The sequence below is a fragment of the Cervus elaphus genome, chromosome 6, assembly GCF_910594005.1.
Source record: "Cervus elaphus chromosome 6, mCerEla1.1, whole genome shotgun sequence".
NCBI classification, from domain to species: domain Eukaryota; kingdom Metazoa; phylum Chordata; class Mammalia; order Artiodactyla; family Cervidae; genus Cervus; species Cervus elaphus.
Window position 1 is genome coordinate 29,858,775 of NC_057820.1, and position 21,855 is coordinate 29,880,629.

General features: G+C 38.3%; 1 protein-coding gene across 1 annotated transcript; it reads right to left on the minus strand.

The window, feature by feature from the left end:
• Positions 1 to 149: 149 nt before the first annotated feature.
• Positions 150 to 17,504, minus strand: ENAM (enamelin). The gene is made up of 8 exons (XM_043905852.1): positions 17,454 to 17,504; positions 13,451 to 13,519; positions 13,283 to 13,333; positions 12,135 to 12,176; positions 10,059 to 10,337; positions 9,009 to 9,071; positions 7,507 to 7,557; positions 150 to 2,990 (listed from the first exon to the last, which is right to left on the minus strand). Exons 1-8 carry the CDS (start codon positions 17,502 to 17,504, stop codon positions 150 to 152), a joined length of 3,447 nt encoding a protein of 1,148 aa, XP_043761787.1.
• Between the last annotated feature and the right edge of the window lie 4,351 nt (positions 17,505 to 21,855).

Here is a 21,855-nt window from a genome sequence, read left to right on the forward strand (position 1 = left end):
GCCCAGCCTCCTGTGCTGGAGTGGGGAAAAACTTAGGGATCACGAAAAGGTGAGATACTTAATCAAGTCTTGGGGGAGAAAATGTCTGGAAACCACTGTAGCACAGCAGGTATTTTCCTTCCCCAGAGAATACTTGCTGGAGATGATTCCTAGGCCTGAAGTAATAAGCAGTCTTGAACCTGGTCCTGTGGATTGGTCCCTACTTGAAGAGGATCAAATGGAGTGTGATCATCTGCATTGAGTGGGTCTACATTTATATTCTGAAACTGTGCCCCAGTGGCTAATTCAGCCAATGAGTTAGGAATTTCAGTAGGCATAATTGAATCCCCATCAAATGAGCCTTGCCTTCCAAGACTAGATGGAGTCCCAGTGCTGGAGGTGTAATACTTCCTTAATTTGGAGTCAAAACATGGTAACTGTAGGATCGTAGATGGTCTTTGTTGCTGCCTTTTGCCCTCATTTCCTTGCACTTCACTTGGAATTCCTTCTGGCTTGGGACCTTCGTCAGGTGTATCCATAACAAGCTGCTCAGGAGTAAGATCAACAGGTCTTTCATTGAGCTGGTTGCCTTCAAATGTTTGTTCCAAAACATGGTTTCCATCTCCTCCAAGATCACTTTTGAGGCAAGGTATATTCTTTGATTGAAGGGAACTGGCTTCAGGAAGGGGCCTAATTCCCCTTTGGCTCAATTGGTTATTTATAGAACATGGTGTGTTCCTCCTCAGAGTGGACACATCATCTCTGAAAGGACTTGGGTTTTGACTTTCTCCAGGCAGTCTTTTCTCTGAGCTGTTTCTTTGGCCAGGTAGGATGCTTGTTGGGGAAATAGTATGTCTTTCATGCTTAGTATGACTGTCTTCTGTATAGAGAGGGCTGGTGTCTTGGTTCACCCCTGGTGCAAGACCAAAAGATAGAATATAGTCTTGTAGAGCATGTGGATTGTCCCTGGGCCCTGTGGAGCCACCAGCACAGCAAGAGCCTCTCTGGCTTAGGTGAAATAGACGTGTTTCTTTTTGACTTCCTGGGTAATGTGGAGGAATTAAGTCTGGAAAAGCCAAATGTTCTCCCTCTGGTGAATTTAACCTAGTGATTTGCATGCCATAATTCAAATTCTCACCTTCATGCCATGTTGGATTTTTCTGAAACCCAGTTGGGGAATTACTGGAATAAGGCTGGTTCTCCTTGTGGTATGGTGGACTAGCAGGGGCTTTGGGTAGATTCATTGGCTGACCCCAGAAAGTTCTGGTAAAATATGGCCTTCTTTCTTTCTGCCCTTGGACTTGAACCATGTGGTCCCAGGAATTCCAAGAAGGAAACATAGTGTTTTCTTCTTGTCCAACAGCATTATTAGGATAATAGGCCCTGTTCTCCACAAGCAGTGGTATAGTGGGAGCAGAATTATGTGGTGGAAAATTCTCATCTGGGCTCCAGGGGTAAAATTCACCATAAGGAAAATACTCCCTGGGCTTTGATAGATTATCTAAGGAATAGGGAGGGTATTCCTTTGGTTGGTTTGAGGTATATTGCTTGCCTTCATACCTAGCTGTTGGGTCTCTCTTAAAGTTCAACTCCACACCCCATCTTGTTTGTCCTGGGAAAGGTTCATCTCCAGTTGGATCAGTTGGGTCTTCTTCATTATAAGGGATTGTCTCTTTTGGATCTGGAGTAGTCATGGGATAGTGTGGATTTTCAGGTTGCCCCATTGTATTGGGAGGACCATTTCTTTCATCCCAGGTATTACTTCTAAGGTATGGTGGGTTTTCCCTGCGGTTATAGGGGTTGTAGTCAGGGTAGTAAATAAGTCCTCTAGAGCCATGGGAAGGATGAGATAAGTGTTCTTCCTTCCTTCCAGGATCTTCCTTAAAAAGTGGAGAGATTTCTTGTTGGTTCCAAGTATTTCTTCCAGCAGGAAAATGTTCCCTTGCAGGGGAAGGAGATCCCACAGGGTACACAGGCTGATATGTACTGTGCTTTATTTCTGGCTGATTAATTTCTGATTCATATGGGATTCTTCTTGGTTCTAAAATAATCCCTTTGGGCAAATTCTGGCTTTGAGTTTGTCCATTAGAATTTGGGGTTCCTCTGGAATCTCCTCTTGGGTAATAAGAGTTTTCACGTTGATCAATAGAATTAAAATTTGGGACTAGAATGTTACCTTCACGGTGAGGCAGTTTATAGTTTGATTTACTAACTCCATAGTCTTGAGAGTTTCTCCAGGGGCCATTTGGATCCCTCGTAGGAATAACTATTCTTTCTTTTTGACTTACTGGCTTCTCTTTTGGATTTTGGATGTTTTCATTGTGGCCAGTAGTACCATGTTTGGGATCCAGAGGGGCAATGGTTCCCGCAGGTTGTTTACTGGGCCCCTCAGGCTTTCTTCTGAAATTTGCTGGATTTCCTGCATAATTGGGATAATTGCCCCTTGCGGTGGAGGCATAAGCTCTGCGATATACTGGGTATCCTGGAAGAATTGCTTGTTTGCCTTCCAAAACAAAGGCGTTCCACCGAGGACCCCTTTGAATTTGTTGATTTCGGTAAAAAGGCCCATTACGTCTATGCCCCATAGAGGTACCAGCAGGACGCCATTGTCTTCCTGCAGGAAAATTTCGGATGTTAGGATGTGGATAATTTTCATGAATATTTGTCTGACTTGGTCTCCATGGGGTTTGACTTCTTGGAACTCCTTGGCCTGAAACATTTACTACAGGGTTGTTTTGAACTGTAGGGTTGCCCACAGTGTTAGGCCCCTGACCATTGTTTCCTACTGGGCTGGTGTCATTTCCGCCTTGACCCGCTCTGGGACTGGGTGCATTTGGCTGGGTAGAGTTAGTCTCAGGAATTGTTGAATTAACTGAAGGATCAGTGGCTGGAGTCTCTGTTTTAGGAGGATCTTCTTCTTTTGGTTTTTCATAATCTTCAAACATCTCTTCTGAATAATAAGGAGGACGGCCCCCAAATCCATGATATCCAAAATATCCAAAGAAAGGGTTCTGTAGGAAGAAGATGGAAATTAATAATTACTCTCTGTTTCCCACTGTGGTGCTGCTTGGAATTTTTTTGAAGGGATAGAAAAATCTATTAGTGATATACTTTTAAAATTACCACTGGTTATGCTTTCTTTCTTGAAATTTAATTCTTCCTTGGTTTCCATCACCTTTCTCCCTTCTGGTACTCTTATTCTCTGAGCAGTAAGTAGTTTTCTCTTCTTAGACCTGGATTCTAAATCTAAGTTTTTTGTTTGTTTGTTTGTTTTTTTAAGAAATCCATCCTCTATCCACCTTATTCTGTTTTCATTTAACACACCTGCTTTGCACAATTTATTGCAGGCCAATTTTTCAATATGGATACATGCTAGTGACTCATAAAGCCATAATTCCGGTGCATGACTCTCTCCTGAGGTTGAGACAGCAAGACTGCTACACTTAAGATCTTATGAGTACCTCTAACTGTATGTACCCAGACTAGACTCATTTCCCCCACACCTCATTCTCCAGTGTTCTATATGTAATCGGCGTTCAGCACTATCTACCCAGTTTCCTAAGTTTCCACTCTGTTTCCCCTTGACAATTAACGACCAAATCTTTAAAATCTGAGCTTCCCTGGTGGTTCAGCTAGTAAAGAATATGTCTGCCAAGTAGGAGATCAGGTTCAGTCCCTGGATCCGGAAGATCCCCTGGAGAAGGAAATAGCAACTGACTCCACTGTTCTTGCCTGGGAACTCCCATGGACAGAGGAGCCCGGAAGGCTTCAGTCCATGGGGTTGCGAAAGAGTTGAACATGACTTAGCGACTAAACAACAAACAACCCAGTTTCCCAAGTTTTCACTCTGTTCCCCCTAGACCAAATCTATAAAATTTAAACCTCTGCCTTTGCCCCACCCCCTTTGTCCCCAATACCCCTGTGCTATTGCAACAGGTTTCTCACTGGTTACTCTGGATAAAATTTTACTTTCCTCTAATCTTGCCTCTCCATTGCCACCAGAGTAGTAGAGGTTGGGGGTGGGTGTTTGGGAAAGTTCTGTCATTTTCCTCAAATACTAATTAAAGTTGCCCTTACCTTACAGGATAAACTCTAAACTCATAGCATAACATACAAACCATGGTGCTAAAGAGTGGGGCTTTAGACAAATATAGGTTAAAATGTCTATTCCACAAGTCCTAATAATATGACTCTGGGCTAACCTCAGTTTATTCATTTGTAAAAGGGAAATAATAAAATAATAGCTACCTCCTAGATTATAATGCATCAAGTGAGGTCAGGCACTTAAATGTTATACTATATATTATTATATTAAGCAGTATACTATATAATATAGTTATATATATACATATATATATATATAAAACACTTGTCAGGCACTTACTGAGTACTAGGCACTGAGTTTTATATATGTTACCTCAGTCAATGCTCATAATAACCCCATGAGCATCACAGGTTCTATGAAGACCTACATGACCTTCTAGAACTAACACCAAAAAAAGATGTCCTTTTCCTCACAGGGGACTAGATTGCAAAAGTAGGAAGTCAAGAGATGCCTGGAGTAACAGGCAAGTTTGGCCTAGGAGTGCAAAATTAAGCAGGACAAAGGCTAACAGAGTTTTGCCAAGAGAACGCACTGGTCATAGCAAACACTCTTTTCCAACAACACAAGAGACAGCTCTACAAGACATGGACAACACCAGATGGTCAGTACCAAAGTTAGATTGATTATATTCTTTGCACTTGAAGTTGGAGAAACTCTATACAGTCAGCAAAAACAAGACTGGGAGCTGACTGTGGCTCAGATCATGAGTTCCTTATTGTCAAATTCAGACTTAAATAGATGAAAGTAGGGAAAACCACTACACCATTCAGGTATGACCTAAATCAAATCCTGTACAATTATATAGTGGAACTGACAAATAGACTCAAGGGTTTAGATCAGATAGACAGAGTGCCTGAAGAACTGTGGACAGAGGTTTGTAACATTATACAGGAGGCGATGATCAAAACCATCCCCAAGAAAAACACAAAAAGGCAAAATGGCTGTCTGAGGAGGCTTTACAAATAGCTGGAGAAAAGAGAGAAGTGAAAGGCAAAGGAGAAAAGGAAAGATATACCCATCTGAATGTGGAGTTCCAAAGAATAGCATGGAGAGATAAGAAAGCCTTCATAGGTGATTAATGCAAAGAAATAGAGGAAAACAATAGAGTGGGAAAGACAAGAGATCTCTTCAAGAAAATTAGAGATACCAAGGGAACATTTCATACAAAGATGGGCAGAATAAAGGACAGAAATGGTCTGGACTTAACAGAAGCAGAAGATATTAAGAAGAGATGGCAAGAATACACATAAGAACTATACAAAAGAGATCTTAATGACCCAGATAACCACGATGGTGTGATCACTCATCTAGAGCCAGATATCCTGGAATGTGAAGTCAAGTGGGCCTTGGAAGTATCACTATGAACAAAGCTAGTGGAGGTGATGGAATTCCAGTTGAGTTATTTCAAATCCTAAAAGATGATGCTGTGAAAGTGCTGCACTCAATATGCCAGCAAATGTGGAAAACTCAGCAGTGGCCACAGGACTTGAAAAGGTGAGTTTTCATTTCAATCCTAAAGAAAGGCAATGCCAAAGAATGCTCAAACTGCTGCACAGTTGCACTCATCTCACAAGCTGGTAAAGTAATGCTCAAAATTTTCCAAGCCAGGCTTCAACAATACATGAACTTCCAATGTTCAAGCTGGTTTTAGAAGAGACAGAGAAACCAGAGATCAAATTACCAACATCCTCTGGATCATTGAAAAAGCAAGAGAATTCCAGAGAAGCATCTACTTCATTGACTACACTAAAACCTTTGTGTATATCGCAACAAACTGGAAAATTCTTACAGAGATGGGAATACCAGACCACTTTACATAACTCCTGAGAAACCTGTATACAGGTCAAGAAGCAGTTAGAACCAGACATGGAACAACGGACTAGTTCCAAACTGGGAAAAGAGTATGTCAAGGCTGTATATTGTCATCCTGCTTATTTAACTTATATCCAGAGTACATCATGTAAAATGCTGGGCTTGATGAAGCACAAGCCAGAATCAAGATTTCCGGGAGAAATATCAATGACCTCAGATATGCAAATGACACTAGCCTTCTGGCAGAAAGAGAAGAACTAAAGAGCCTCTTGATGATGGTAGAAGAGGAGAGTGACAAAGTTGGCTTAAAACTCAACATTCAAAAAACGAAGATCATGGCATCTGGTCCCATCACTTCACTGCAAATAGATGGGGAAACGATGGAAACAGTGAGAGACTTTATTTTCTTGGGCTCCAAAATCACTGCAGATGGTGACTGCAGCCACGAAATTAAAAGACACTTGCTCCTTGGAAGAAAAGCTATGACAAACCTAGACCTCATATATTAAAAAGCAGAGACTGGAAGCTTGGAACTTCCCTGGAGGACTTTGCCTTTCCATGCAAGGGGTGCAGTTTCTAATCCCTCATCAAGGAGCTAAGATCCCACTGCCCAAGTAAACCAAAACCTAAAACAGAAGCAATATTGTAAAAAGTTAAAAAAGACTTTTGAATGGTCCACGGTAAAATAAATAAATAAACTTGAAAGCTTAAAAAAAAAAAAAGCAGAGATATTACTTTGCCGGCAGAGGTCCATCTAGTCAAAGCTATGATTTTTCCAGTAGTCATGTATGGATGTGAGAGTTGAACCATTAAGAAGGCTGAGTGCCAAAGAATTGATGCTTTTGAATTGTGGCGTTGAAGACTCTTTAGTGTCCCTTGGAGTGCAACAAGATCACACCAGTTAATCCTAAAGGAAATCAATCCTGAATATTCGTTGGAAGGACTGATGCTGAAGCTGAAACTCCAGTACTCTGGCCACCTGATGCAAAGAGCCAACTCATTAGAAAAGACCCTGATGTTGGGGAAGACTGAAGGCTGGAGGAGAAGGGGAAGACAGAGAACGAGGTGGTTTGATGGCATCACCGACTTGATGGACATGAGTTTGAGCAAGCTCCGGAAGTTGGTGAAGAACAGGGAAGCCTGGCATGCTACGGTCTGTGGCATTGCAAAGAGTCGGACACAACTGAGTGACTGAAGAACAGCAACAAAGCTTCAATTTATTTGTACAATGAGGGTATTAGATGATCACTTAATTCCGTCCTGAGTATAGCATTCTAAGGTAGTTTTTCTTCATTCCTGTTGACTAGTTGTTCCATCACTGTTAACAGTCTAGGTCAACCTTGAGCAAAGGTTATTAGGCTTGCTTTTCAGAGAGGGGGCAGAGAGAGAGAGGGAGAGAAAGAGAAATTGGTTTCAGTACATGTAGGGGAGAAATGATACATCGCATTTATTTTAGGTTACTTGGTTAGTTTCACTTTTTAAAAAATCATGGGTGCTTGAGCTTACAGATTCATGTGTTGGATTTTAACTTTCTTGTTAGATAGGGATCAAAAAAGCAGAGACTTTCAGAATGTAATACTCGTGAAGAACGTAGCTTTACTTGTACTTACCCCACCTTCTTCATTGCTACTTGGTGGACGTCCAAAACCTGGTGGTATCCTCTGAAAGATGAAAAACATAGTGAACACAGAGAAAACCACTTTTTGTGCTGCCATTTGATTGTAAATGCCAAGATGTTTTAAGAATAGTTTGTCAGTGTTAGCACTATTGCTGGCTTTTAGTTTCCGAGTCATTTGTTCTTATAATCTAGCTATTAATAATTATGACATAACCATCAATGAATTCTGGTAAATACAAAGACCTTAACTGGATCCTTGGTTATGTTACTCAAAATACTATGTGTGGCTGCATCTCCTAGCAGTCGTCTTGTCCCATCACCAACACACACACGCGCGTGCTCACACACACAGAAAGGAGAGAGAGAGAGAGAAAGAGAGATTTGAGTGCTATGAGGATCCAAATATCCACATTAGAATATCTAATAATGGAGATTAATGATGTTATTTTTAAAATGTTTACATTTAAGATGACAAACTGACAACCCATCCTGGATTATTACTATAATATGGTTATACTAAAAACCAAGGTTATTTTCCTAATCAAACTTGGAGGTTGAGTTTCTGCACATGGGAGGGTTTGGAAAAGCAATTCAACTCCCACAGAAGTTTTATGTAGATTAGATTAATAGCTATTTCAGCCAGAGAATCATGTTTATCTGCTTTTTCAATCTTTACCTGGTACTGCCTTCGTTTTCTTAGTTCATTATTGCCAGTAAAAAGGATGTCACTCTTACAAGGAAAAAAAGAAGTAAGGAAGTTTTACTCCTTGAAATTTTTCCTTGGTGATAAGAAGCCTTCTTGGTTGTAGAGTTGTAGACAAGAAAAAACAATGCCATAGCTGAATGAAGCATCATCAAATATTTATTATTGTTGTTTTTGTTAGTTCAGTTGCAACTGACCTTTAATATTTCTTTTTTTTTTTTAATATTTCTTTAGAGAGTTTATTTTGCAATTCATATTTTGTAATGCTTGTCATGCAATTTCATTATTTTGTTTTATTTTGATGATTTTACACTTTAGAGGATTCTTTTTTTTTAAGAGGATTCTTTTAATTATTATTTTGCAAGATTCCTTATAATGAAGTATCTCTAGCTCGAAATAATAAGATATTATGGAAAGATCTCAGTCTAGTCATTGTTTTGAAACTCTATTTGTCCTAATTTCCCTGTTACATTGAATGAGGATAACCATTGTATTTTCTAATCTCTTGGGTGAGGAATAGTAGTGAAGGGGCACAGCCCTTGAAATGAATTCATTAAGTTTTTAGTAGTGTTGGATGATTTAGGCTCTGTTCATGTCACCAATTTGAGTAAAAGATCCATTTAAAACTTCTTCTTTTTCTAATAATACATTATTACTGATATGATGATTTTGTTTCATATTCTCTACTCATTGACATATGGCATTCCATTTAGAATGTATGAACTCAAATTAGCTTGAGATACAACATGATAATATTATTTTCAATTCTAATTTAAGGGAAAAATACTCACATGTGGAATATGCCACGGTGGCTGTTGATAGGGAAATAGCCCATTGCCGAATGGTGGGAATGCCTAGAGAGAACAAAAGAATCAGAGTGACGTGGAAGTGAGAATAAATGAAAATGAAACAAACCTATTAAAGACAATTGTTTGGAACTTGGAGGTCTATATCTTCCTTTGCATTAAACTGTGAACTTTTGAAGGACAGAGATGATAATAATAACACTTAGTACTATTGAGCACTTATGTTCTAGGTAATGTGTTGAGAATTTTATATTGGTAAACTCATTTAATCCTCACATACCAATGTAATAATGTGCTGTCATTATTCTCATTTCACTTAAGATTCTGAGGTTCAGAGAAATTGAGTCACTTGCCCCAGATCTCACAGCTGGTAAATGATTGAAGCCAGGATTCACACCCAGGAGTGTCTTTTCATTCAACTTTGTATTCTCTACAGCAGTAATAGGTCTGATAATGAAAGGTTAATCGACTCAAGACAATATTTTATAAGCTCTACACTGGATGAGATCTTGAGAAACCATATGCACATCTTCTTGCTTTACATCAGGGCTACACTTGTGCTATCCTGAAGTCCTGGAAGCAGTATTAACTTTCAGGGCAATGTTCTAGATCATTGAAGAACAGATCTGTAAGGGACTTGGAGAACATTTCATTTCCTTGTGATGAACGTGGAGTCTAGAAGGCAAAATGACTTGCTCAGGGTCATACAACTAATAAGGGCCAGGGTAAAATTCGAATCTGTGTTCCCTGATCCTCTGTTGGTGCCCATGTTCATACCATGTTGCCTGTGTAGTTTAATAGGAACCTCTTTAGGGCAACAGTACATGATTCTATTTTGTATATCAGTTCAGTCGCTCAGTCATGCCCAACTCTTTGCGACCCCATGGACTACAGCACGCCAGGCTTATTTTGTGCATAGTGATACCTATATTGGGGAGCACTGGAGAAAGTGTGTTTGTGGGGGTGGCGTTGTTCTCCCAACCCCTCTGAGGCCGTTTATGACTCTGGTTTGGAATTTTGCTGAGCGAGCCTCACCTGAGGTGTCTGGGTTTCCTCCTCTTGTGGCTGAGCTGTGGTGGGTGATGGCTGCTTTAAATGCTGGTTTGGTGGGGACTCGCTTGGTTGAGGCTGGTTGGGACTCGGAGTCTCAGGGGCTTGATCTGTCTTGCTCTGGTGTTTGGGTGCTGAGGGAGATGAAGGCTTCTGTGGCTGTTTCTTGTTGGGTGGTGGCTGAGGCCACATGGGCATCTGGTACTGCGGGAAGAGCTGAGGGAGCTGTATACCATTTCCATAAAAGGGGCCCAGGGGTGCCAGCTGTAGGGCAGTAAACAACAGGGAAGTCACACGGGGGCTGAGACTGTAGCTCTCCCCACCCTCTTCAGGCGGTCTCTAAAACTCAGCCCAGGAAACTTAAGTCAACGATGGAAGCTTTAAGCTCTTTAGCTGGAATTTCTTTACATGTTTTCTTACACAAGTGAATTTCAGTCTTTCAGAAAACCAACCAAAGCAAAAGGCACAACTAGGTGAAAAACTTCAGTTAAAGAATTTGGCTTATAATTTTCTAACTCTGAAGCCCTGACTCAGGTAAGAAATGTACAAGTCAGGTTACAGAGGAGTTGATATCAAGTTCAAAATTCCTGTGACTTGTTACAAAAAGGAGACAGAAAGGAGAAAGAAAAAAAAGAAGACAAAGGAAGTGAGAGTGTTAAAAAAAAAAAAGGAGAAAGAGAGAAAGAATAAAAATTTTATGTGTGTAAACATCCTTATATGGGGCTGTGCTTCTTGATTACTGGTGAATTCTCATAATTCTGTTTTCATAATGAAAATCTCCAAAATTACAAGGTGGCCGCTTCTAAAGGAAATCAACCCTGAATATTCATTGGAAGGACTGATGCTGACGCTGAAGCTCCAGTACTTTAGCCACCTGATGAGAAGAGCTGATGCACTAGGAAAGACCCTGATGCTGGCAAAGATTGAAGGCAAAAGGAGAAGGGAACAGCAGAGGATGAGATGGTTAGACAGCTTCACCGACTCAATGGACATGAATCTGAGCAAACTCTGGGAGATAGTGGACAGAGGAAACTGACAAGCTGCAGTACATGGAGTCACAAAGAGTTGACCATGACTTAGTGACTGAACAACAGTAACAACAGGGAAGCAAAAGTAGTTATAATCTGAAAATGGTAATGTACGAATTAACCTCTTACAACCGTAGTTCCCATTCAAACATTCCCTCTCTGATATATCGCCAGTCTCTATCTCCAGTCTTCATTAATCAGTCTTTCACTGTCTATGGTTGATATACACACAATAGTCTGCAAATGCCATGTGGATTAATGGAAGGTGAAATTGCAACCTTGCATTAAGATGTGAGATTTTATGATTAATTAAGTTGGTAAAAATTTCAAACCACTGGCAAAGTTGCTAAAACTGAGATTGAGAGTTTTGAAAAGTTGGGTCTCCCAATAGATAAAGAAGAAAAATTGACGATGATAATTTTAAGTGAGGGGCATTAAAAGAGAATGACTTGAATGAAAAAGATTAAAGTAAAATTGATGAAGTCGATTTATTTCCCCTGCAGTGGGTCTCATGATCATGTCATAAAAGTTGAAAGTAATATATAGTATTATTGTACTATCATAAAATCTTTTCAGAAAAATTATGCCAAAAATTTTGACTCTAAATTAATAATGAATTAATTATTAATTAGTTCTAAGAGTTAGCACATAGTGGGAAGTATAATCTAAATTTTAAAAATTAGATAAAAATTAGTTTCATAATTTTAGTGCTATCTTTCAAGATAATCCACATAAAACTTTACCCTCCCCCCCAGCATTGACCTATGTTATTTTTTTGTTCTCATTATTTGTAAATATATCTTGTGTAGTCTTAGAACCAATTTCTCTCAGATATAAAGAAGCAGCATAATTAATAAATGGTTTTTATCTACTTGAAAGTACAATAGATGCAATGATTTTTCTTCTTTGAAATTCTTATAACGACTGTTAAAACATGTGAATAATGATTGGTATCTTTATTAGCTGAGACAAACCATATAATTATCTGTATATGAAGAGGAAATCATAAGAATTAATATAAAGTGGAACTTACATGCGGGAAGTTCATAAAGTTGAAGTGACCATAGCGCATCATCTGCGACCAAAGGAATTCATTAATGTGGCAGGAAGTGAAAATTTTATTAAATGAAATCACAAGAAATAAGTTAATTTTCTGATTTTTAGGTACAACTGTCATAATGTATTTTACTAATTATGCATGAATTTAAAATAAGTATGCAGTTCAGACTTTTCTGGTGGTACAGTGGATATAGAGGTGGTACCTCTGCCTGCCAGTAGAGGTCTGTGAAGATTCCACATGCCATGGAGCAACTAAGCCCATGTGCCACGACTACTGAGCTCACATGCCCTAGAGTCCGCATGCTGTAATTACTGAAGTTTGTGCATCTAGAGCCTGTGCTCCACAGTAAGAGAAGCCACTGCAATGAGAAGCCCATGCACTGCAATGAAAAGTAGCCCCTGCTCTTTGCAACTAGAGAAAGCCTGCATGCAAAACAAAGACTCAGTGCAACCAACAAATACATAAAAATTAAAAATTTCCTAAAAAAAATAAGTATGCAACTGAAAAAAACTTCTGTGGCACTTTATTTTTAAGTCAGATTTTATTTTGACAAGAATCAATATAGAGTAATGGATAAAAATAGTGTCTGCTTTGAAGTTTTTTAATGTTCTGCTCTCCTCTTTTGGCCTTCAGGACTTAGGAATTTGATATCTATGAAAAGATGAAATGTATTTATATACTTAAGTGACTGCCTTCCAACAAGCCCTGGTAGAAATGGCAACCTTTGTCAGTTTTAAAACTTAATAAGGAAACTAACATCAACTATAACAAAAATTCACATTTATACCTTGAAAAGGAGAAGCACATAGGTGGGATAATGCTAGGGAAATAACTTACTTTGTCTTGATTTGAGAGTTTAAGAGATAGAGTCTCTACCTCTTTTATAATAAATTTTATATATTGGAAAGTTTTCCAGTAGTCTCCTTTTTAATTTTTATTATTTCACGCACTACGCAGCTTGCAGGATCTCAGTTTCCTGGCCAGGGATTGAACCAGGCCCAGCGTTGAAAGCCCAGAATGCTAACTAGTAGGCCACCAGGGAACTCCTTAGTATCCTCCTTTTCAAATGAACTCTAGGAAGGGCTCTGGAAAATGTCTCTCCTGAGACTGAACATACATACCTCCTCACTTTTACTGCTAAATCCAGGTATTCGGGGCATTTGCATTTGCAACTGGAAGTGAGAGAATATGTGTGACAAGTTCAGAACATCGATTGAAATAAGTCCAAGAACTGTCCTCAAGCTGTGCAACAGCAGAACATAAAGTCCTAACATTTTTAAAATACTCACTGGCATAGCAACGGAATAACCAAGCAGGCTTAGAAAGACCAGAAGAATCTTCATTTTTCCACTTGGTACCTGGAATGCAAAACTGGATTTTATTTTTGAATTTTGAAGTAACAATGCCGGGGTTATCTAAGCATTAGATAAGCACTTGGGGGTTATCTAAGCATTAGGTAAGCACTTGGGGGTTATCTAAGCATTAGGTAAGCACTTGGTGCTTATCTAAGCACTAGCCCATCTGCTTGTCAAGGAGAGTATAGATATACACAATCTCAGGGGCCACTGCTGCCATGTTTATTTTGCATTAAGAAACTATTAGATAGTTGTTACCTGGTAGTGTTCTAATCTGCTTAAAAAGGAAAGATGAAAGCCAGAGAGGCAGAGACAGAGAATACACTGATGCTTGAGAAAATGGTTCATAGCCCTGGAATGTGGAAATTAGAAATTAGGAATTTACCTTGAAAAATATAAATATTGGTGATTTTGAATTTCTAGTTGCTAGGCTAGTTTAGAAAGGCATAGTAGTGTCTGACTATATTCACCATTGAGGATAATCTCAGTTTGAATGATAGTACAATCCAAAATCTATTTTGAACACTGTATATTTAAAGTGAATAACCAACAAAGACCTAGTGTATAGCACATGGAACTCTGCTTAATGTTATGTAGCAGCCTGGATGGGAGGGGAGTTTGGAGGAGGATGGATACATGTATGTGTATGACTAAGTCCTTTTGCTGCTTACCTGAAACTATCACAACATTGCTAATCATGTATATACCCCAATACAAAATAAAAAGTTCGGGATTGGGAATACATGTAAATCCATGGCTGATTCATATCAATGTATGACAAAACCCACTGAAAAAAAAAATTAAAAAAAAAAATAAAAAAAACACAAGAGAACAAAATCAGTACTTTGAGCTACAGTCTAAGGTGCTGTAGACCACATTTCTTTATAAAAAGGCTAGTTATGTAAACAGGAATATTCTAGAATTATGCTTCTTTCTGCTGTTGTTTCTATTATTATTTCTATTATTTTATCTTTTTACAAATATTCAAGAGCTGGTAAAAGAAATGGAGAAAAAGGCAAAACTATAGATGTGTCTCTTTGTTAGACACTGATTAAGCACAGAGGAAGTTTGATACTATAGACTTATATATGAATTTTGGAGATTGTTTTCATGGATTTTATTTACCCCACTCTAGTTAATTATGCAAGGCTTGTATAATTAACTCTTGTATTTACATCTTTGAACAAGATTTATTCTAAAGGTAATTCCTTAAGAAATTGTACCATTTGCAACAAAATAGAAAGCCCAGAGATAAACCCACATACCTATGGACACCTTATCTTTGACAAAGGAGGCAAGAAGATACAATGGAGAAGAGACAATCTCTTTAGCAAGTGGTGCTGGGAAAACTGGTCAACCACTTATAAAAGAATGAAACTAGGACACTTTTTAACACCATACACAAAAATAAACTCAAAATGGATTAAAGATCTAAATGTAAGAGCAGAAACTATAAAACTCCTAGAGGAAAGCATAGGCAAAACCCTCTCCGACATAAATCACAGTAGGATCCTCTATGACCCACCTCCCAGAGTAATGGAAATAAAAGCAAAAATAAACAAATGGGATCTAATTAAACTTAAAAGCTTTTGCACAATGAAGGAAACTATAAGCAAGGTGAAAAGACAGCCTTCGGAATGGGAGAAAATAATAGCAAACGAAGCAACTGACAAAGAATTAATCTTAAAAATATACAAGCAGCTCCTGCAGCTCAATTCCAGAAAAATAAACAACCCAATCAAAAAATGGGGCAAAGAACTAAACAGACATTTCTCCAAAGAAGACATACAGATGGTTAACAAACACATGAAAAGTTGCCCAACATCACTCATTATCAGAGAAAAGCAAATCAAAACCACAATGAGGTACCATCTCACGCCAGTCAGAATGGCTGCTATCCAAAAATCTACAAACAATAAATGCTGGAGAGAGTGTGGAGAAAAGGGAACCCTCTTACACTGTTGGTGGGAATGCAAACTAGTACAGCCACTATGGAGAACAGTGTGGAGATTTCTTAAAAAACTGGAAATAGAACTGCCATATGACCCAGCAATTCTACTGCTGGGCATACGCACCGAGGAAACCAAAATTGAAAGAGACACCTGTACCCTGGTGTTCATTGCAACACTGTTTACAATAGCCAGGACATGGAAGCAACTTAGATGTCCACCGGCAGATGAATGGATAAGAAAGCTATGGTACATATACACAATGGAATATTACTCAGCCATTAAAAAGGATGCATTTGATATGGCTGATTCATATCAATGTATGACAAAACCCACTGAAATGTTGTGAAGTAATTAGCCTCCAACTAATAAAAAAATTAAAAAAAAAAAGGATGCATTTGATTCAGTTCTAATGAGGTGGATGAAACTGGGGCCTATTATACAGAGTGAAGTAAGTCAGAAAGAAAAACACCAATACAATATATTAACGCATATATGTGGAATTTAGAAAGATGGTAACAATGACCCTGTATGTGAGACAGCAAAAGAGACACAGATGTATAGAACAGTCTTTTGGACTCTGTGGGAGAAGGCGAGGGTGGGATGATTTGAGAGGGTAGCGTTGAAACATGTATATTATCATATGTGAAGTGGATTTCCGGTCCAGATTTGATGCATGGGACAGGGTGCTCAGGGCTGGTGCACTGGGATGACCCTGGGGAGTGGGATGCGGAGGGAGGTGGGAGGGGGGTTCTGGATGGGGAACACATGTGTGCCTGTGGTTGATTCATGTTGATGTTTGGCAAAATCCACTACAATATTGTAAAGTAATTAGCCTCCAATTAAAATAAATTAATTAAAAAAGAAATATAAAGGGCTTAGCATAGTGTCTGATGTATAATGAGTTTTTAAATAAATACTGTTGTTTTGTATTCAGCAAAAAAAAGAAACTGTTCTATTTGCATATACAATAGACAAAAATAAAGGTTTTAATCAGAATGATATATTTTCATGATTTAGTAGATGCAAGACGATTACTAGCATATTAATCAGGATATACACACCAATATTTGTTCATTCCTTTTGTTTCTTCTGTTGGGTTGGCCACAAAGTTCCTTCATGTTTTTCCATAAGATGTTGTAGAGAAACCCTGAATGAACTTTGTGGCCAACCCAGTATTTTCTGGGCATGAAATGATCTAGAAGTGACTTGAGCCAGTTTTCACCCTTCTGCTTGCTTCTCATAGAAGCACTATAATTAGAGAACACTTCATCATTTTCCTAAACTGTAAGTGTAATCAATTACCTTTTATGTATCAGAGAAATTGGAAGAGTGCAATTAAAGGGAGCAGTAGTATGTAAGCGCCTTTCCTACTAAATAAAGATTTTAGAATTCTAACATTGTAGAGAATTAAAAATAACTGAAATTAGTGTGTTTAATATAGGCTATTGCAACACAAAGAAGCTAATAAAGAGAATATTGGTAAATGCTTTCCTAAATCTACTTTCTAAGATTATGGCCCAAGATTTTGGGGGAACTTCTGTATGTTTAATTTCTCTCTTGCTTAATTATCCATCTAATTTCTATGGTAGCAGTCACTGAGATTCTTGATAACATTATACACTCATATAGGAATATGTGATCTTTTATTTTGTAAATACAAAATGTCACTCATTTTCTCTTTTTATAAAATTAACATATTATGTTAGATGACTTTTAAGATTTGTTCCATGTCTAAAAGTTCATGATCAGATGAAAGTCTATGCTTAGCTGTTTTTTCAAAAAAGTATTTTTAATTACTGTGATTGCTGTGGGATACAATGACTATGTAAGTTCTTAGCTCTAGTTCTAACATTCCATCTGTCAACTCAGATCTCTTTTTTTTTTTGACATGTTTAAATAGTTTTATTGTCTCAAATGTACTTCTGACAACATTTAGTTTGATATGTGATCTGTTTGTATTAGGAAAAATAAATGAAAATACTCACCAAGTAATCTAGCTTAGGAGAAGAGGCTTCATGCCTACACTGCAGCAGCATTTTTTCACCAAAATTTTCATAAGCCTTTAAGAAAAGTATAGATTTTGCATGAGAAGAAACCTAAATATAGAATTGAAGCAAATGAATGAAGGAACTAGTAGAAAAGCTTCAGATCTACCTTTATTAAAGAGTCTTCAAAATCAAGCTTAATCTTCAGTTGCTTTAAGAGTAGGGTGAAAGCTAAATCAGAAAATGACCCAAGCACCATATTTTGAGATACCTTTAGTGACAAAAGTTGACAAAATTGACAAAACTTGATTGCTTATTGGGGATGTGTACATTAGCCCAATGTTAAATGAAATCTAAGTAGTTTGGAAGAAAGCTTATAAGAAAAATAAATATACCAACTAAACCAAGAAGTTTGAAGTTTTATCAAAGATTAGGCTACATAAAAATAATTATCAGCCAACATCAAAGAATGCAATCAGGAAGTCAATCAACGTCTATGAATTAAGCTCATTTTGAAACTATATTATTTATGTTGATAATCTCTAATACTCACCCAATGCCAGTTAGACGCTCCAGTATATAAAGAATAACTTTTACCTGAACTTTGCTAACCTGTCTTTGAAATATATTCTTAATAGTCTACATTGAAAATAACTACAAGTTGCTAAAGCCAGGGAGATCTCAGGAGCTAGTCATATTTATTTCTTAATGATGAAACAAAAATTCTTCATAAATACGTCATGTTCTGTACCAAAAAGACTTAAAGTAAAAAGATTCCTCCTTGTCAGAAAGCTTGGGTCACATTTAAGCACTGTTGTAGACCTGCACAGCCAATCAGCTTTGAGAACGACAGTTTTGCCATCTCAAGAGTTTAAGGTGAAAAAACACATCCAATGTGAAATTTATAATGTGTTATTATAGAAGCTGTCAAATGAAGTCTCTCATTATGTATAATAACAGTCCAGGAAAATGAGCTTACAGCAGTAAGATTTAGAAGATGCTTTCCTTGATGAATTTGGGATTTTTCAAGTATAGAAACTTTGTTTATACAAAGATATTTAGGGAACAAAGGTGAATATTAACCATGTGCTATTGTCATAAATCACTGACCATCATCAAAAGGCAGGTCAAAATATGTAATTAATTTTATATACTTAGTATATATTTGTGTGTGTGTGCTCAGTCATGTCTGACTCTTTGTGATCCCATGGACTGTAGCCCACCAGGCCCCTCTGTCCATGAGACTTTCCAGGTGAGAACTTTGGAGTGGGTTGCCACTTCTTCCTCCAGTATATATTTAATATATAATTAAAATTAACTCATATTGCAACACCATGGAATATACAGTCCAATCTTCAGGCCAGAATACTGGAGTGGGTAGCCTTTCCCTTCTCCAGGGGAATCTTCCCAATCCAGGGATTGAACCCAGGTCTCCCGCATTGCAGGCTGATTCTTTACCAGCTGAGCCACGAGGGAAGCCCAGAATATTATTCAACTCAGTGACTTGATTTGATTCATATTACAGAATGTTATCAGGACACAGTGTTCTTGTTTGAAGTCAAATATATGTTAGTTACTGGGGATTCAGCGTTATTGAAGAGAAAAGCAAAATGATAAATTAATTCTCAGCTATTCATGATAATACAACCTCACAAAGATCTGAGTTGAGAAATTTACTGAAGGAATTATGTTATGGATGTTCTTAGAAGTTTGATTTTCCATAATAAAGATTTCACTGCTAAATAAATAAATAGGACAGTTATTCTTTTCCTTGACAAGAGCAAGCTTTGTTACTTTTACTGAATTTAGGTTCTCCTGTCCTCTGTGGCTCCATTTGTAGTGGTGACATTGCTGCTTGTTTTTATGTTGGCATTAATTAGTAAGAATTTTTGAATTTGATGCCCAAAGCTGGTTCCTAATTGGTCAGACATCAATTCACCCATGGGTTGTACAAGGTGCTGTTCTCTGAGGCATGAGAGGTGCCATGTTCTTCCTCTTGGGCCAAATAACACTGATTTTTTTTTTTTTTTTTAGCCCTTCAGCTCCCTGAATTTAGTACCACAAAGAACAAAATTGCGCCAGAATAGTTGACTTTAAATTAACCTCTAAATATCTATCCAAGTATCTAAGTATCTTTTTAGATTGTGTGTCCAAGAAGGTATGCAAGTTTATATCTGCTCCAAGTGTCTGTCTTTATCTGATTTTGTAGAAACTGAGTAGGAATTACAATACCGCGTGTTTGCTGACACTGGTTTTCAAGTGGTAGGACACCTAGAGGACGGTGTATTCACGAAGATGTAATGGGAATTGTGATGCTGGATGACCCTGGTTTCTGCTTGTAGAAACCTTCGCATAGAGGCTACGATTTTGAAACCAACCTTAGCCTTAGAAGTTGTTGGGAGTTGCCACTAAACCACACTTGACTGCTTTTCCATTTACCCTTGTGTTGTGTTTAGTTACTCAGTCTTTGAGATGCCATAGACTGCAGTCCGCTAGGCTCCTTTGTCCATGGGGATTCTCTAGGCAAGAATGCTGGAGTAGGTTGCTATGCCCTCCTCCAGGGGATCTTCCTGACCCAGGGATCAAACCCAGACTCACGCATTGCAGGCAGATTCCTTACTGTCTGAGCCACCAGGGAAGTCCCCATTTACCCTTTTCCCTGCCATAAGCTGGTTAGTGGTCATGGAATAATCCATGTTTGAAAAACCCAGCTAAGCTACTGAATGAATTTCCACAGTTTGTTGACATGGTCAAAGGCTTTGGCATAGTCAATAAAGCAGAAATGAATGTTTTTCTGGAACTCTCTTGTTTTTTCAATGATCCAACAGATGTTGGCAATTTGATCTCTGGTTCCTCTGTCTTTTCTAAACCAGCTTGAACATCTGGAAGTTCATGGTTCACGTATTGTTGAAGCCTGGCTTGAAGAGTTTTGAGCATTACTTTACTAGTGTGTCAGATGAGTGCAATTGTGTCATAGTTTGAGTATTCTTTGGCATTGCCTTTCTTTGGGATTGGAATGAAAACTGGCCTTTTCCAGTCCTGTGGCCACTGCTGAGTTTTCCACATTTGCTGGCATATTGAGTGCAGCACTTTCACCGCATCATCTTTTAGGATTTGAAATAGCTCAACTGGAATTCCATCACTTCCTCTAGCTTTGTTCATAGTGATGCTTCCTAAGGCCCACTTGGCTTCACATTCCAGGATATCTGGCTCTAGATGAGTGATCACACTATCATGGTTATCTGGGTCATGAAGATCTTTTTTTGTACAGTTCTTCTGTGTATTCTTTCCACCTCTTCTTAATATCTTCTGCTTCTGTTAGGTCCATACCATTTCTGTCCTTTATGGAGCCCATCTTTGCATGAAATGTTCCCTTGATATCTCTAATTTTCTTGAAGAGATCTCTAGTCTTTCCCGTTCTAATGTTTTCCTCTATTTCTTTGCACTGATGACTGAAGAAGGCTTTCTTATCTCTCCTTGCTATCCTTTGGAACTCTGCATTCAAATGGGTAAATCTTTCCTTTTCTCCTTTGCTTTTCACTTCTCTTCTTTTCACAGCTATTTGTAAGGCCTCTTCAGGCAGCCATTTTGCTTTTCTGCATTTCTTTTTCTTGGGGATGGTCTTGATCCCTGTCTCCTGTAAATGTCACAAACCTCCATCCATAGTTCATCAGGCACTCTGTCTATCATATCTAATCCCTTGAATCTATTTCTTACTTCTACTGTATAATCATAAGAGATTTGATTTAGGTCATACCTGAATGTCTAGTGGTTTTGCCTACTTTCTTCAATTTCAGTCTGAATTTGACAATAAGTGGTTCATGATCTGAGCCACAGTCAGCTCCCGGTCTTGTTTTTGCTGACTGAATAGAGCTTCTCCATCTATGGCTGCAAAGAATATAATCAGTCTGATTTTGGTATTGACCATCTGGTGATGTCCATGTGTAGAGTCTTCACTTGTGTTGTTGAAAGAGGGTGTTTGCTATGACTAGTGCGTTCTCTTGGCAAAATCTATCAGCCTTTGCCTTGCTTCATTCTGTACTCCAAGGCCAAATTTGTCTGTTACTCCAGATGTTTCTTGACTTCCTATTTTTGCACTCCAGTCCCCTATAATGAAAAGGACATCTTTTTTGGGTGTTAGTTCTAAAAGGTCTTATAGGTCATCATAAAACCATTCAACTTCAGCTTCTTCAGCATTACTGGTTGGGGCATAGACTTGTATTACTGTGATGTTGAATGTTTGCCTTGGAAATGAACAGAGATAATTCTGTTGTTTTTGAGATTGCATCCAAGTACTGCATTTTGGACTCTTTTGTTGACTATAATGGCTACTCCATTTTCTTCTAAGGGGTTCTTGCCCACAGTAGTAGATATAATGGTCATCTGAGTTAAATTCACCCAT

Coding starts and splice junctions, on each gene's coding strand:
- ENAM (XM_043905852.1), bottom strand. CDS start 17,504: ATGCTGCTGCAGTGTAGGCATGAAGCCTCTTCTCCTAAGCTAGATTAC. Junction 13,520..17,453: donor CTCCTAAGCTAGATTACTTG/GTGAGTATTTTC, acceptor TTTGCATTCCAG/GTACCAAGTGGAAAAATGAA. Junction 13,334..13,450: donor GTTATTCCGTTGCTATGCCA/GTGAGTATTTTA, acceptor TCTCACTTCCAG/TTGCAAATGCAAATGCCCCG.